The sequence below is a fragment of the Acomys minous genome, assembly GCF_964271855.1.
Source record: "Acomys minous genome assembly, chromosome: 12".
Taxonomy (NCBI): domain Eukaryota; kingdom Metazoa; phylum Chordata; class Mammalia; order Rodentia; family Muridae; genus Acomys; species Acomys minous.
In genome coordinates this window covers 2,136,364-2,150,964 of record NC_140493.1, presented here as the reverse complement: position 1 = coordinate 2,150,964, position 14,601 = coordinate 2,136,364, and the positions used below count along the sequence as shown (strand labels likewise).

At 54.5% G+C, this 14,601-nt stretch overlaps 1 protein-coding gene across 1 annotated transcript; it reads right to left on the bottom strand.

The window, feature by feature from the left end:
* Positions 1 to 2,198: 2,198 nt before the first annotated feature.
* Positions 2,199 to 9,926, bottom strand: LOC311579264 (keratin, type II cuticular 87). Its single transcript, XM_084749635.1, has 9 exons — positions 9,502 to 9,926; positions 7,887 to 8,095; positions 6,851 to 6,911; positions 5,909 to 6,004; positions 5,272 to 5,436; positions 4,650 to 4,775; positions 4,288 to 4,508; positions 3,520 to 3,551; positions 2,199 to 3,170 (listed from the first exon to the last, which is right to left on the bottom strand). The coding sequence occupies exons 1-9, from the start codon at positions 9,883 to 9,885 to the stop codon at positions 2,977 to 2,979; spliced, it is 1,488 nt and encodes a 495-aa protein (XP_084605761.1). The 5' UTR covers positions 9,886 to 9,926; the 3' UTR covers positions 2,199 to 2,976.
* Between the last annotated feature and the right edge of the window lie 4,675 nt (positions 9,927 to 14,601).

Below are 14,601 nucleotides of genomic sequence, written 5' to 3'. Positions count from 1 at the left end.
GACGTGGACCAGTGGTGTCCTCTTAGCAGTCCCTAGGGCGGAGGCCCTCGTCAAGGGAGTCAGGAGTCCCAGGTCTTTCCCCTGTGGGGTACAGTCCGTCCTTCAGTGCCTTTGTGATTCTGTGGGTTTGGGTTTGGGCTGTGCCTTGTGTACTGCTGTGCTGCTTAGGTAGGTTCCCAGAGCCAACCCTCCCCCTCCCTGCGTCACAGCACTGAAACAGGAAACCTGGGCAGCGAGGCTAAGTGGGGGCGGGGCAGGGGGAGGGGGTGGAGGGGGTGGGGGAGCATCAGAGCTCACCTCCTGTGGAGCCGAGCAGGAAGCACTAGCAGCTGAGGGAGCCCCGGTTGGCTGGCGGGATCTGGTCCCTGGCAAGCTGGGATGTCTTCAGGTTACCACAGCTAAGGTCGATGCAGGGAGGGGGGGTACGACGGGGGGAGGGGCGGGGGGTTGGATGCACAAGGGCCCTGGGGCCAGTTTGTCCCACAGAAACCAAAAGTGCCCAAGTCCCAGGGCAGGGTGACTCAGAACTGGTGAGGGAACTGGTCATGTAGCCAGGGCTCCATCTCCTGACCCCTCAACACTCTTATCTTCCAAGCTCCTACAGGGCAGCACACTGTTCTCAACGCTCACTGACCTTTCTAGCCTAAAGTTCCAAAGACCTTCCACAATCTCACCCCTTCCCCTCGACACCCCCTCACCCCCACAAACACAGTCGGCCAGGTTGCCACAGCAACACCTCACTATCCTGGTATGAATTTCTGTCCTATTTAGGTTGAATCTCATTCTGGGAGCCTAGCGTGGCAGTGTAAGGGTTACCCAGGTAGTACTGGTTTTGAAGGCATTAAGGCATCAGGGAGAACACCTGAGGCTTGCCATTGTGTGGCAGGGCTGGGGTCCCTGCAGCTGGGGTCTCTGCAGAGAGTCCAGGAGGGGCCGCTCCAGCTGCAGCAACAGACCTCCAGTCCCCTGAGATGACCCCCAGGAACAGCAGCAGAGGTGGTGAGGAGCCAGCTGGAGCCCAGAACTCAAGCTGTGTGTGCTGAGGAAAGTCAGTGAAGTGACCCAGACCCTTCCTGGGAGCTCGGAGCTCATGAGAGGATCTGGGACCCTGGGCACTGAGTTGTTTACACGGTTGAAGTTTGGCTTCACATTGAATTGATTGTGATGGTGTGCTGGTTCTTCTTTTTCTTTTTTTTTTTTCTTTATTATTTTGGTGGTTTTCTGAGACAGGGTTTCTCTGTGTAACCATGGCTGTCCTGAACTTGCTTTGTAGACCAGGCTGGCCTCGAACTCACAGTGATCTGCCTGCCTCTGCTTCCCTAGTGCTGGGATTAAAGGCATGCCCGGCTAGACTTTCAATTTTAAAGAAGACTTCGGACTTTTAAAAGAGAATTTTAGAACTATTTGATTTTGTAGAACTGTGGATTTTAAAGTTTATATTGTAATGTTTATATTAATGTGTGATTTGGAGGATGAACAAGAAAGGAAAGGCTGTGGCTTGTGGCTTTAGGAGTGATTTGTTTTGAGTGTCAAGCGGACAGGGGTCAGTTGTGCTGGGTAGTTTCATATCAAATTGACACAAGCTAGAGTGGTCAAAGAGGAGGGAGCCTCAAGCTGGGAAATGTCTCCACAAGGCTGGGCTGTGGGCAAGCCTGCAGTGCATTTTCTTAGTTAGTGATTGATGGGGGAGGGCGCAGCCCCTGCTGTGTGGAATCATCCCTGGGCTGGAGGTCCTGGGTGCTGTAAGAAAGCAGGCTGAGCAAGCCATGAGGAGCAAGCCAGTACACAGCGCCCTCCATGGCCTCTGCATCAGCTCCTGCCTCCTGGCCCTGCCCTGTTAGAGTTCCAGTCCTGACTTCCCTCAGTGATGAAGGAAGCACAAGAAAAATTAACCCCTTCCTCCCCAAGTGGCTTTGGTCATGGCGTTTCCTCACAGCAGTAGTAACCCTAACTAGGACAACAGGATGGCTTGTTCTCTGGGGAGGATGCTACAGGGGAGGTGGAGCTGTGTCCAGGCTGGCAGGGACAGAGGAGGACAAGTGGATCAGGCTGTGGGAATAGACAGGAAAAGGAGGAGTCACAGGGGTGAGGGGAGAAGGTTACCCTGTGACATATGGTACTGGCTTTTCCAAAATGCTGGTTACCAGTGTGGGGCTTGCTAAGATTGGTTGGACGCTGGCACAAAACATCACACCTCCTTGCATCACAATAGCATTTATTGAAACACAGATGGGGTCAACCCAGAAGGCAAGGCACCCACAGACAGAAAGTGACCATAGTCCCCATCCCACTAGCTCTCCAGTAGACAGTGCCCTTCTGCATAGGCAGGGGGAGGCCTGGAGCAAGTATGGAGTCTGAAATGTGCAAAGGCGTCCTGAACAGCAAGACCTGTTCAAAGGCCCCTAGCCAGGGGCTGTAGGTAGGTGGACTCCCCAGAGAGCAGACTATTATCTGGGAAGTAACTCAAGCAGTTTGGCTAGAGCAGGTAGCCCCAAGGAAGGCAGGCAGCCAGGAAGGTTAGCAAACCCAGCTAATGAGAGCAGGTGCTTGCTGCCCCTAGGCCCTGTCCCTGGGGCCAGAAGTGGGAGCTGCTTGGGGAGGGTTCCCTCTGGTTCTTGGTTTGGGGGGACATGGCTGGGTGGTTAGGGTCATGTCTTGACCCAAGAAGGCCAAGCTTTATTGTCCAGCCACCCTGAGTGACCGGTAGTATCCCAGAAAGCTTGGTGAACGAAACAAATCAGTTATTTGAAGTATTTGAAGACAGGTTGGGGTGAAGGGAAGGGTTGGGAATGACCTAAGGTGAAGCCAGAGGAGAAGTGAGAAACAGCTCCCTAAAAGGAGAGAGTGGAGGAGAGCAGCCCGGAGCTCTTTCCTCCTACAGGAACATCTGGAAGATTCTGCAAGCAAGCACACATTTTCCATTCACACACCACATCACTCTGGGGCAGACAGGTGGCTCAGTTGGAGGTCCTGGCACTAAGCAAAGCGCACTGAGCGGCTGCTCCCACAGCTGAAGCTGGAGGCGCGTGGCTGGCAAGGAGAGCAGGAGTCAGGGGCCATCACTGAGATGCTGCCCCCGGTGACAGAGGGGCCAGAGGCAATCTGGCGCCCTGGGGTTGTGCCATATGTGAGACCCCCGCATGTGACTCCTCCACGGGAGCTGCTGACACCTGTGGGAAGAGGAACAGGGAGGAATGAGGGCCAATCTGGGGCTTCACCCACCCACCTCAGGTCCCTGAGGGCTTCACATGCAGGGCCTGCCTCCTCCTCAAGGATCAGTGGTTCTGTTCTTTCAACCTCAAAGCACATCTGGAGAGATGTGAGAATTCCTGGACCCCTTTCCCTGTACTGCAGTTCCTAGTGGCCAGATTAAACCCTCTCCACCTCCTATAGTCCTTAGAGAAGAGCCTTAGAGGAAAGACTGAGAAAGTTGGGGAGTCTTGGTATGGATAGGCCCATGATCAGCTTTGCTAACCCCCAAAGCCATTTTTCTAGGGGGTGTTTCCAGCAGATACTTACAGACATTCACAGAGCCTACACCTTCACACAGCCTAGGAAGAAAAGAAAGTGCTATTAGTTCCAAGCAGAGAGCTGGATTCCTTGAGACAGTTGCCTGGGGATAGACAAGGTCAGCCTGTGTTAGGTAAAATTTATCTCCTGAGAGGCAGGAAGGGCTCCCCCAAATCCTCATGGAATGTTCACTTACTTTCTTTGATGAGTCCCCATCCCATGGAGACCAGCCCTCCTGGCTTAGAGCACAGTGAGTGGAATTGTGATTTGACACACTGCCTGCAGTCAGAGTGCCTGAGTCTGTGGAATGGCAGCAGTGCTCACAGCAAGGATGAGGCAGAGCTACCTGTACACAGGGCACATCATCCTTATTGCATGTGAGCCTAGCCTCAAGGGAAGCTACAAATGGGCTTTAGAAGCCCAGGACCAAGTATTGGGTCCCAGCCCCCAGCTCAGTGACTTTGTGGCCATGGGAAAGGCTCTGAACATTGAGGCAATTGACCTCTGTCTTTTGATAGGAACACTGGCACTTACTTGTTAGGATGGAGGGTTATAAACAGGCACTTGACACAGCATTTATGTGATAGGTAACCACTGTTACTGAAACTTGGCCTGGTGTAGAGTGTGTCAGAGCTATGCGTCACACTCATGACCAAGACAGTTCACTGTGAGGACCAGGGTCTCCCTGTTCCATCCCAGGACTGACAGGCCCTGGCCAGCTTGCATGTTCAAGACAGTGTGGTCCCTCAGTGGAATCCTCCTTGGTTCTCAGCTCACCTGCTCTCCTCGCCCTCCAGCAGGCGCCTGTAGGTGGCGATCTCGATGTCCAGCCCCAGCTTGGAGTTCATCACCTCCTGGTACTCCTTGAGCAGGCAGGCCATGTCCTGCTTGGCTTTCTGCAGGGCAGCCTCCAGCTCAGCCAGCTTGCAGCGGGCATCAGCTAGGGCGGCCTCTCCCTGCTGCTCAGACTGGGTCACAGCGGCCTCCAGCTTGGTGTTCTGGGGACACAGAAGAGAATGAGGTAGCCAATGGTCCCTGGCTCTAACTCCATGTAGTACCTAGATACATCTAGTTTGCTGGCCGTGTGGCCCTGAGGAGGCATCCAGCCTCTCTGGTCCCAGCACAGCTGACCCACACACCTGGCACTTGGCGTTTTCGTTCTCGGCCGTCAGCCTCTGGATCGTGCGGTTCAGCTCGTTCATCTCCTCCCTGGTGCGGCGCAGGGTCTCCCCGTGCCGGATCACCGTGGCCTTCATCTCCTCGCACTGAGAGGAGTGGGAGATACCATGACTGTCAGGATGGGACTTCCATCCGCTGGACATAGCACCAATAAGCATGTGTTTGGTGCTCTGCCTGTGCTTGGTTCTCTGTCTGTGCAACTAGGCTGCAACCTCACCTTACTGTTGGCTCCTTTCTTGTCTTGAAGAATCAGATTACTTAGACAAAAGGAGCCTGCTTCCTTCCTTCCTTCCTTTTTTTCTTTTTTCTTTTATTTATTTTTTATTTTTTTCTTCCTTCCTTTTCTCTTTTTCTCTTCTTCTTTTTTTCTTTTTTGGTTTCTGAGACAGGGTTTTTCTGTATAGCCTTGGCTGTCCTGGATTCACTCTGTAGACCAGGCTGGCCTCGAACTCACAGAGATCCACCTCCCAGAGTGCTGGGATTATAGCTTGTGCCACTGTACCCGCCAAAGGGAAGTCTCTCTAACAGACACCTCACATCCTTTATTGCCATGTCTAAGGGGCAAATGTCGGGAGCACCCACCTTGGTGCGGTACCAGGACTCGGCCTCTGCCCGGCTGCGGCTGGCAATGTCATCATACTGAGCCTTGATCTCAGCTATGACGCAGTCCATGTTCAGGTCCCGGCTGTTGTCCATCTTGACGATGACGGAGGTGTCTGAGATGTGGGCGTGGAGGACGCGAGTCTCCTATTCGGGCAGAGGAAGGAAAGCTCTTTTTAGTTCCCACCCCTTCCCTTGGCAGCTTACCTTCCCCTCAGTCCCCCCCCCACCCCGTCTTCCCCAGTGGTCTCAGTCTGGTAGCCCCCACCATGTCACAAGTGTTCAGCCTTCTCTCTCAGTGCTCTTCACGCCATGTGCCCGGCCCAAGAGGAAGAGACTGAGCTGATATCTGTAGCCTCGGCTCGGTGCTTTGGGTCTAAGATCATGGCTTCCTACCTGCGGTCACTGTGAGAACCTCACTTGTGTGGGGGTGGGGGGGTGGGGGGGATGGGGGTGGGGGGGTGAGATGGGACTGCAAGCTGTGATTCCTCTCTTTGGGATAAGAAACCTGCCTCGGATCTCACCACTGTTCTGTACCCGGCGTCCACTGGGGAATCCCAGAGACCAAAGGGGGTATCCGGGGCCCCTTCTGGCTGCCCGCTGCCCCGTGACCCCTCACCTCTTCATACAGTTGTCTCAGGAAGTCGATCTCCTGTGTCAGTGCTTCTGCATTGGCTTCCAGGTCTGACTTGAGGATGTAGGAGCAGTCTACATCCTAAAGGGGAAGACAAACCACAGGCGTCACGGGGAGGGCCGCCAGACCGCTCTTCTCCGCTCGTTATTGGGATGAGGAGTTCCTGGGGAGGCCTGCCATTAGATGCCCCTCCCGGGGCCTGGTGTCGTGCTATGCTGTGACCACCGCTGAGGGGTGAGGGGAGGGGGCACCTGAGGATCCAGGCACAGCCTTGTTGCCTCTGCAAGGGTTCCTCTAAATCCACAGCTAGCGTCATTGCCAAAACCGGGGGTCTAGTATGGAGGCGTGGAATGGCTCATTTGGGTTCAGGCCCTGTAGCTGTGTTCTGGATCTTATAGGAGAACCAGGCTACTCCAGAGCTGAGGGCCCAGCCCAGCCTGACCCTTTGAATCTGGCCTCGGCTGCTCACAGTTGTGGCCCGAGAAGTCCCCCTCATCCAAGTGGGTGGGAGGTGTCCTTCCGGAGTCATGTTTGCCCACTGTGGCTGTCACGGCTGCCCTGGCAGCTGGCCTTCTCTCCTCCACCCCTGGGTGTCAAGCACACACTCTATGGCAGGCCCTGGGCCTAGGAGAATGGGGGTGAAATAACTGCTCCAAGTGAGGCCGGCAGTGGGCTCTGCAGGGGCGAGGCTGAGGGGCAGGGGCTCTGCAGGGGCGAGGCTGAGGGGCAGGGGCTCTGCAGGGGCGAGGCTGAGGGGCAGTGGGCTCTGCAGGGGCGAGGCTGAGGGGCAGGGGCTCTGCAGGGGCGAGGCTGAGGGGCAGTGGGCTCTGCAGGGGCGAGGCTGAGGGGCAGGGGCTCTGCAGGGGCGAGGCTGAGGAGCAGGGGCCTCCGGAGTCCGGGGAATGATGGCTATTATGAGTCACTCACCTTCTTCAGGGCCACAAATTCATTCTCAGAAGTGGCCCGTAGTGCCACTTCCTCTTCATACCTGGGGACAGAGGACACGAGGCTCAGATTTGAGGAGGGAAAAAAAGGGAAAAGGGAAGGGCCCAGACGAAAGGCTCCCTGGACTTGGATCTTCAGAGCAGATCGTGGCAGCTCTGTGGACGCCTGGACACCTGGCTGCTGGGTCAGGGAGCGGCCGTGCACCTTTCAAAGGCTTACTCTCCATGTCTGGGCTGTGCTCCTCTGGGATCAAGCCTCCTGGCTCTGTGGCCACCCTTCGCCAAGTCTCCATCTGGGGCCTAACCCAGTGTCTAGAACGCTAGCAGATGCTCAATGACTCTTTTGTGAATTAAGACAATAAATAAGTAAAAATGAGTCTCTTAGAGTCTTGGCAATCTTTCTTTCTTTCTTTTTTTTTTTTGAATCTTGGCAATCTTTATTTAAAATACTTATTTAGATTTTATTTAGCTTTCTTCTATGTGTATGGGTGTTTTGCCTGCATATATGTCTGTGCACTATTTGCGTTGGGTGCCCAGCAGGGCCAGAAGAGGGTGCCGGATCCCCTGAGATTAGAGTTATAGATGGTTGTAAGAATCCTGTTGTTGTGGTGATCGGATTCGAACCCTGGTCCTCTGGAAGAGCAGCCAGTGTTCTTTAACAACTGAACCACCTAAGCCCCCTCCACAGTCTTTAAACTCCCAGTCCAGAAAAAGAACTCCCACCAGAGCAGTGGTTCCCAACCTGTGGGTCGCGGCCCGTTTGGTACCATGTCGGGTATTTACGTAGGGTTCACAACAGTAGCAAAATTACAGTTATGAAGTAGCAGTGAAATAATTTTATGGTTGGTGGGGTGCGGGGTCACCGCAACATGAGGGACCGTATTAAAGGGCCACAGCGTTAGGAAGCATGTGCTCCCCGTCTTCTCTCTTTAGGGATGGCCCCTTTAGAGACCAACCCATTTGTCTTTGACTTAGTTTCATTTGTCTCTGCAGGCCTTTCTCCCCACCAGAGCCCTCACCTCTTCTTGTAGCCCTCCATGGTCTCCTGTGCGTGGTTGAGCTCCGCGGCCAGCCTCCCGCTGTCGGCCTCCACACACTCAGCCTCCCTCTTCAGGGTCTCGATGTAGCCCTGGAACAGCGGCTCCAGGTTGCTCTCGCAGCACTTGCGGTTCTGGTAGAAGTGCCACTTGGTCTCCAGCAGCTTGTTCTGCTGCTCCAGGAAGCGCACCTGTCATGGGAGAGGGAGAAAGCCTGTGTGAGGAGGCGGCATGTCTTGCTCTCTTTATGGCATAGAAGAGCCAGAGCCAGAGAGAACTCATTGGGGAGGTGTGCAAAACAGGTGTTTAAGTGAATGTCCAGGTGGGCCTCGATGGGGTGAGGGGAAAACTGTGAGACAAGCAGCTGTGCTGGGTGACTGAGTGACCTCGGGCGAGGCAGTCAGGGACAGCTTCCTGGAAGAAAGAGCAGAGGGCAGTGAAGGGAGGAGCCTTCACTCCGAGCTTCTGCAGGGTGGCTTAGCCGATGTCCTTGGTGAAGAGCTGAGACTGGACAGGTGGATGGGGTGTCCTGGGGGTATAGGGCAGAGAGGCAAGGGTGGGTGATCTGGGGCTCCTGCAACTTAAGAGCCCTGGAGTCCCGGGTGAGCCTGCACTCACACGTCTCCGCAGTGCATGTGGATGACAGAGATGGGAGATTTTAAAGAACAGGCATATGGCGCCAGGCACGGTGGTGCACGCCTTTGATCCCAGCACCGGGGAGGCAGAGGCAGGTGGATCTCTGTGAGTTTGGGGCCAGCCTGGTCTACAAAGCAAGTTCCAGGACAGCCAGGGCTACACAGAAAGACCTTGTTTTGAAAACAAAAAACAAAAAACAACAACAACAAAAAAACAAACAAAAAAACAAGCAACCAACTAACCAAAACCAAACAAAACACAGGCACACAGATGTCACTGTTTACTGTCAGTCGCACAGACTGGAATGCAGATGTGACCAAGGCCCTCTGTGCCGGCTGAAGAGTGGCAGCAAGCCAGACTAGCCCTAGGCCTGCAGGTTTCCACTCCTGAGACTGATTTGGAGCAGAGCTGCTTCTCCCCTGCAGGCCTGGTCTGTGTGCACCTGCCTCCAAGAGTGCAGCTGAGACGAGAGAGGAGGCCACCGCACCCCCAGAGGGGAACTAGGGTGTAGGGCAAAGGCTGCAGACTCTTGGGCTCTGGTCCCTTTCTGCCTGACGCTGTGGCCATGATCCCAGGGTGTAACCTGGCGCGCAGGAACTCTGGCTTTGGGTCTGTGGAATGGGGCGATCTGTGCCTGGGTCTAATCTGACTCTGTGTGGACAACTCTGTCACAGCCACTTTTCTCTTCTGGGCACGAAGGCCTGACTATGCAGGAGGCACCAGTCTTCGTTTACTCTCCGTTCTTAGGCTGGCAGCAACGAATTCAGTGTTGGAAAAGCAGCCTCACCAGACCTGGGTCACGTGATTTCACAGAGCACGCCGTTCTGAGACTGTCCCAGAGGGCTATGGCTTTTCTCATTAGCTAGTTGCCTAGAAGCTCTCGCTCTGACGGACCCACTTGGGGACTCCAGCTCCCAGGAGTCCGTAGGCTCCAGGGAAGGGTCTGACCCGGGACACCCACCTTGTCGATGAAGGCCGCGAACTTGCTGTTGAGGCACTTGATCTGCTCCTTCTCCTCATGCTTCACGCACTGCGCGTTGGGGTCGATCTCCAGGTTGAGGGGCGTGAGCAGGCTCTCATTGACAGAGACAGTGGTGATGCAGGGGGGGCTGGGCCCGCAGACGCCCCCTGAGCGGTACCCGAAGCTGCGTCCACAGGAGCCAGAGCGGAAGGCCCCGCAGACGCTGCGGCTGCCGAAGCCCCCTGAGAGTCCGCGGTAGCAGGAGATGCCCCTGTAGGGAGCTGCGGAGATGCAGCAGCGTCCTGGCCTGGGCCCGCAGGCTGAGGCGCAGCTGAAGGCGCGGACCCCGCAGGGGCCACCGAGGCGGGAGGAAAAGCAGGACATGGTGTTGAGGCGATACAAGGCCAGGCTGGACCCCGAGGCCCGCGCTGAGCCTTATATCCTGCAGGAGGGAGCGTGCCCGCCGCCCTGGCGTTTATGAGCTTGCCGGTCAGAATCAAAGCAGCCCAGGCCCAGCCGCCCCCATAAAACGGCGTTCTTCTCCCGCCCGTCCGGGCTTTGTGGTGCCAAGAAGCGCCTGGTCAGCTCGGAGGTGGGGGTGGGGGTGCGTGGGCGGGCACCATGAGCATCGGGCGGGACCCTCCCGCTCCCCTGCTGGGATTCACTGGGTCTCCACGCCAGGCTGGCTCACACCCCACCTGGTTCCCCACCCTAAAGGCTAGGAAGTCCTGGTTGGGGTCTGTGGTGGCCTTTGAGTTCATGGTATTGCGTGGCAGGGGTTGGGGGAGGGGGCTCGCACACATGTGTGATAAGGGACAAGGCCTTTGAAGTTATGGGCAAATTCATGTCACGAGATCAGAGAGGTGAATAACCTTCCTGAGAGTCAGATGTCCTGTGAGGAATAGGGATAAAGGAATGATGATGAATAATTAATAATAATAATAATAGTAATAATAATAATGACAATATCATCTCCCTGAGAGCTGCTGGGGAGACCTAATGGGATAATGGGCCCAAAAGCCTCCAGGGCAGGACCTAGCACTTACTAAGAGCTCCAAAATTTTTGCTTGTTTATCTATTTGTTCCTCTGTTATTAATTTGTTATGTTTCCTGTGTCCCTTTAGGCGGAAACTTTCCCTTCCCTCCCTCGCAGCTCAGCTCCTGTCTCCTCTCACCCTTCCACCCTTCCCTGTGCAGCTTGGCTGAGGGAAGCCGCTAGAGCAACCTGCCTAGCTCACTGTAGAGAGGTTTCCCGTCATTTGGGGTAGTCCATGCTGACCCAGATCACTATGTGGCTACCACTAGCCTGAGCTCCTGCCTCCACCGCGCTGGGCTGGCACGGCAGGTGTGAGCCACCGCACCTGCTGTGGAGGGCTCTTGAGTTCACGGTTTCTCAGCTCACTTCAGTCAGGGCTTGGCATCACTGTGCCCATTCACCCGCTTAGGAAGATGAGCTGCTAGCGGCACAGGGACTTATGTGGAAGGCTTCGAGGAGGAGTGGAGTCGGAACCTGAGGGTCCAGGGCTGCCCCATGCTGTCTCTGCAGGGCCTGTGCCTGTGTGGCTGGGGGCTGAGTGAGGCTGAGTTCTAGGAGGCAGGAGTCTGGGCTGCCTCTGATGGTCATGGGCACGGACTCCAGGTGGCAAGAGCCATCACAAAGGAGGTTAATTATGTGCCGGAGTGCGTGCTCAGCAGCCGGCATTAAGGAGAAGCATACATGTCACCCTGTGCTTCCCTCTGTTTTAAAGCTGTGCTATTATTGTGCATGTGGCAATTAAACCAGGGAACTCTAAGGTCATCGCAGCCAGCCCTGACATCTCATTCCCAGGGAGTGTCCTAGTGCTGCCGCTGCTGTCTTTTACATGTGCCTCCCTTGGGTTCGCTTGCTTTGGTCCAGCTTCGGCTTGCTTCGTATTAGTTTAGCCTAACCATGCCTCTGTGCGTGAGATGGAGCCCCAACTCTAGTGTTTGGCTGTAAGATTCTCTTTCTTTTTTTGTCAAGGTCCTTACTCTGCAGTTCAGGCTGGCTTTGAACTCTTGTGTCCTTCTCCTGAAAGCGTATGCTACCATAGGTAACTTGAGACTGTGTGACTTTATTCCTTTGATACCCCGCTTGTGTTAGGGATAAAAATCAGCACCCTGTGCACGCTGATAACCCGATCCTCCCAGGAGCCCTCCTCCCTCGGGGCCCAATGCTGAGGAGTCAGGGGAACTGTGACATGTGGGGATTTAAGCTGGATGTGTGTAGTGCTTGTACAGTTCTGACCTGGAGCCCTTCTGCTGTGCTAGCTCAATCAGCCAGAGTGTCGGCAGCCAGTCTCTCTGCACGGAGGATTATGTGCGCGTGAAATCCAGAGACTGGGAGAGCTGCAGTCTGAGTTGAGACTGCTAAGTACACAACCTGAAAGGGGTAGCTTGACACCTTGGCCACAGCGGTCCCCCCCCCCAAATGTTCATACCAATACCTGATCCAGCCTTAGGGAAGTACATCCCTTTACTGTCCTCGGAACCCAGGAGAGAAGTCGGCTGAATCTCGAGATATATGGGGTGCAGCCTAGGAGGCGTAGTGCTGGTGGGTGCGGGTTGGGAGGGGGAGGGAGAGGGTGAGGGAGAGGGAGAAGGGAAGGGGAGGGGGAGGGGGAGGGGAAGGAGGAGGGGGAGAGGGGAGGGGGAGGGAGAGGGTGAGGGAGAGGGAGAAGGGAGGGGGAGGGGGAGGGGGAGGGGAAGGAGGAGGGGGAGAGGGGAGGGGGAGGGGAAGGAAGAGGGGGAGAGGAAGGGGGAGAGGAAGGGGGAGGGGGAGAGGAAGGGGGAGAGGAGAGGGAGGGGGGACAGGAGGGGGAGGGGAAAGGGGGCTCCCCCAATCACAGCCCTGGGGAGCTCCCTTGCTCGAAATGGCCTTGACCCTTGTCTCTGGCGTTGCCTGTTTGGGTGGAGTCGCTGTCTGGTCTTGGTCATCAGGAACCAGGCTCAGGGAGTGAACAAGGGGGTTCATCTGGGGCAGGGCAGACATAAGCAGGTTGTGTATAGGAAACAGTAGGGGTCTGACCGTGGAACCCCAAGCCATATGGACTTTTGACTGGGTGGACCTCAAATTGGGGTTTTGGACTAGGTTAGTGAAGGTTCTTGGAGGAGATGAATGGCTCCTGGCTTGGATCTGGACACTGTGAGGAGTCGGAAACAAGATTAAGGGGGGAGGGCGGGGAGAGTACTGTGTGTGTGCTCGCGTGAGCGTGTGCACACACACACGTCATCACACACTGCTTCTGATAACTTCACTTTGGGATACCTTGAACATCATCAATGCATCCACCTCAGAAATACATGTTTTTCTTCTCTGTGGCACTGAGGGAGACAGCTGACCATGGCTCCACCCTCTCTGCTCTGAGTCACCGTCATAGGTGCACGGTTTTGTCTGAAGTCTGAAAGCCAACCGGGCTGGGGCAGCATTGGAGGGCCCAGCCCTCGCACACCATCACCGCCATGTCTGTTGGCAGCCTTTGTGAATCGTTGGGGTGTCCTGGGGCACTGTGGGGTGTAGCTTTTAGGTTGACCATTTACAAGGATCTATGTCCAGTCTCCAATAATGAAACAGTCGGGGGGGGGGGGCAGGGCGATTGTCCTGGGATGAGTCTTCTCCAAGCCTGCATTTCCACCAAAGGGGGATTCAGTGCATCCCGCCCCCCCCACCCCCAGTCAGACAGAGGAGACGGACAGACATCCAGGAGAGGTGAGAATGAGGCTAGAGTGTTCCAGCTATTATATCTGTAAGGCTTGGGTAGCCAGTAGCTGATACAATGAGACTGAAGTGTAATTTAAAGTTGCAAGCACTGCTCTGGGCAGAATCTAAACTGCTACTAATCTAATAGTAAACTAAAACAAACTGCACTAATCCTCATAGCCTCCTTCATCCCAATCACTTGCCAATCTGGTCCTCCTAGGGCCGCTTCTCTCCTCCAACTGTCCTGTCAACTGTCAATGCCTCCCCCCTCCTCTCTTGGAAGCCCTGCCTTCCACTTCCTGTCCTTCTGCCCAGCTGATTGGCTAAACAGTGCTTTATTGACAATTGCTACAACAACTCAAGGCATTCCTCCACACTAGAGCACTTTTTTTAAAAAAAAGAATGTATGACTTTTGTTGTTTCTTGAGACAGAGTCTCCCTGTGTAGACTTGGCTGTCCTGGAACTCACTCTGTAGACCAGGCTGGCCTTGAACTCACTCTGCCTCTGCCTCCTGAGTGTTGGAATAAAGTCATGTGCCACCATGCCCAGTAGAGTAGTGGTTTTAAATATACAACTTGTAAAATGATGCATCAAGCAAGCAAGTCTTTGCTCTTGACTGTTACTAGCTACTCAAGTTTCTCCTGCCTTGGCTTTCTTAGAAATGATGAACTATAATTTGATACTGTAAGCCAAATAAGTAATTTTCACCCCTCTGTTGCTTTTTGTTGGGACACTTGTTCCAGCAACAGGAATGAACCAGGACACTGTCCCTCTTTCCATCCACCCATCCATCTATCCATCCACCCGTCCATCTATCCATCCACCCGTCCATCTATCCATCATCTGTCCACCCATCCATCTATCCATCCACCTGTCCATCTATCCATCCACCCGTCCATCCATCTGTCCATCCGTCTATCCATTCATCCATCCATCTACCCATCCATCCATCCATCCATCCACCTGTCCATCATCCATCCATCCACCTCTCCATCTATCCACTATCCATCCTCCATCCATCCATCCATCCGTTCATCTATCCATCCACCTGTCCATCTATCCATCCATTCATCCATCCATCCATCCACTTGTCCATCTATCCATCCATGAATTCTGTATACCTCTTCTGAGTACTGACCACAGCCTGATTGCACTCACTCAGTACTAGGGACACAGAGACAGAAGGCACCATTCCAACTTCATGGTTCAGGCTATGCCCTCTTCCCTAGATCTAAGCTCAGAGAAGTTTTGTTTTGTTTTTTGTTTTCTGATAGGGACTAAATCCAGGACTTTGAACTCTACCAATGAGCTATCCCCAGCCAGAGAAACTTAATTTATTCTGTTAAAATAACAAGATTGAAATCTCTAAGACAGATAATTG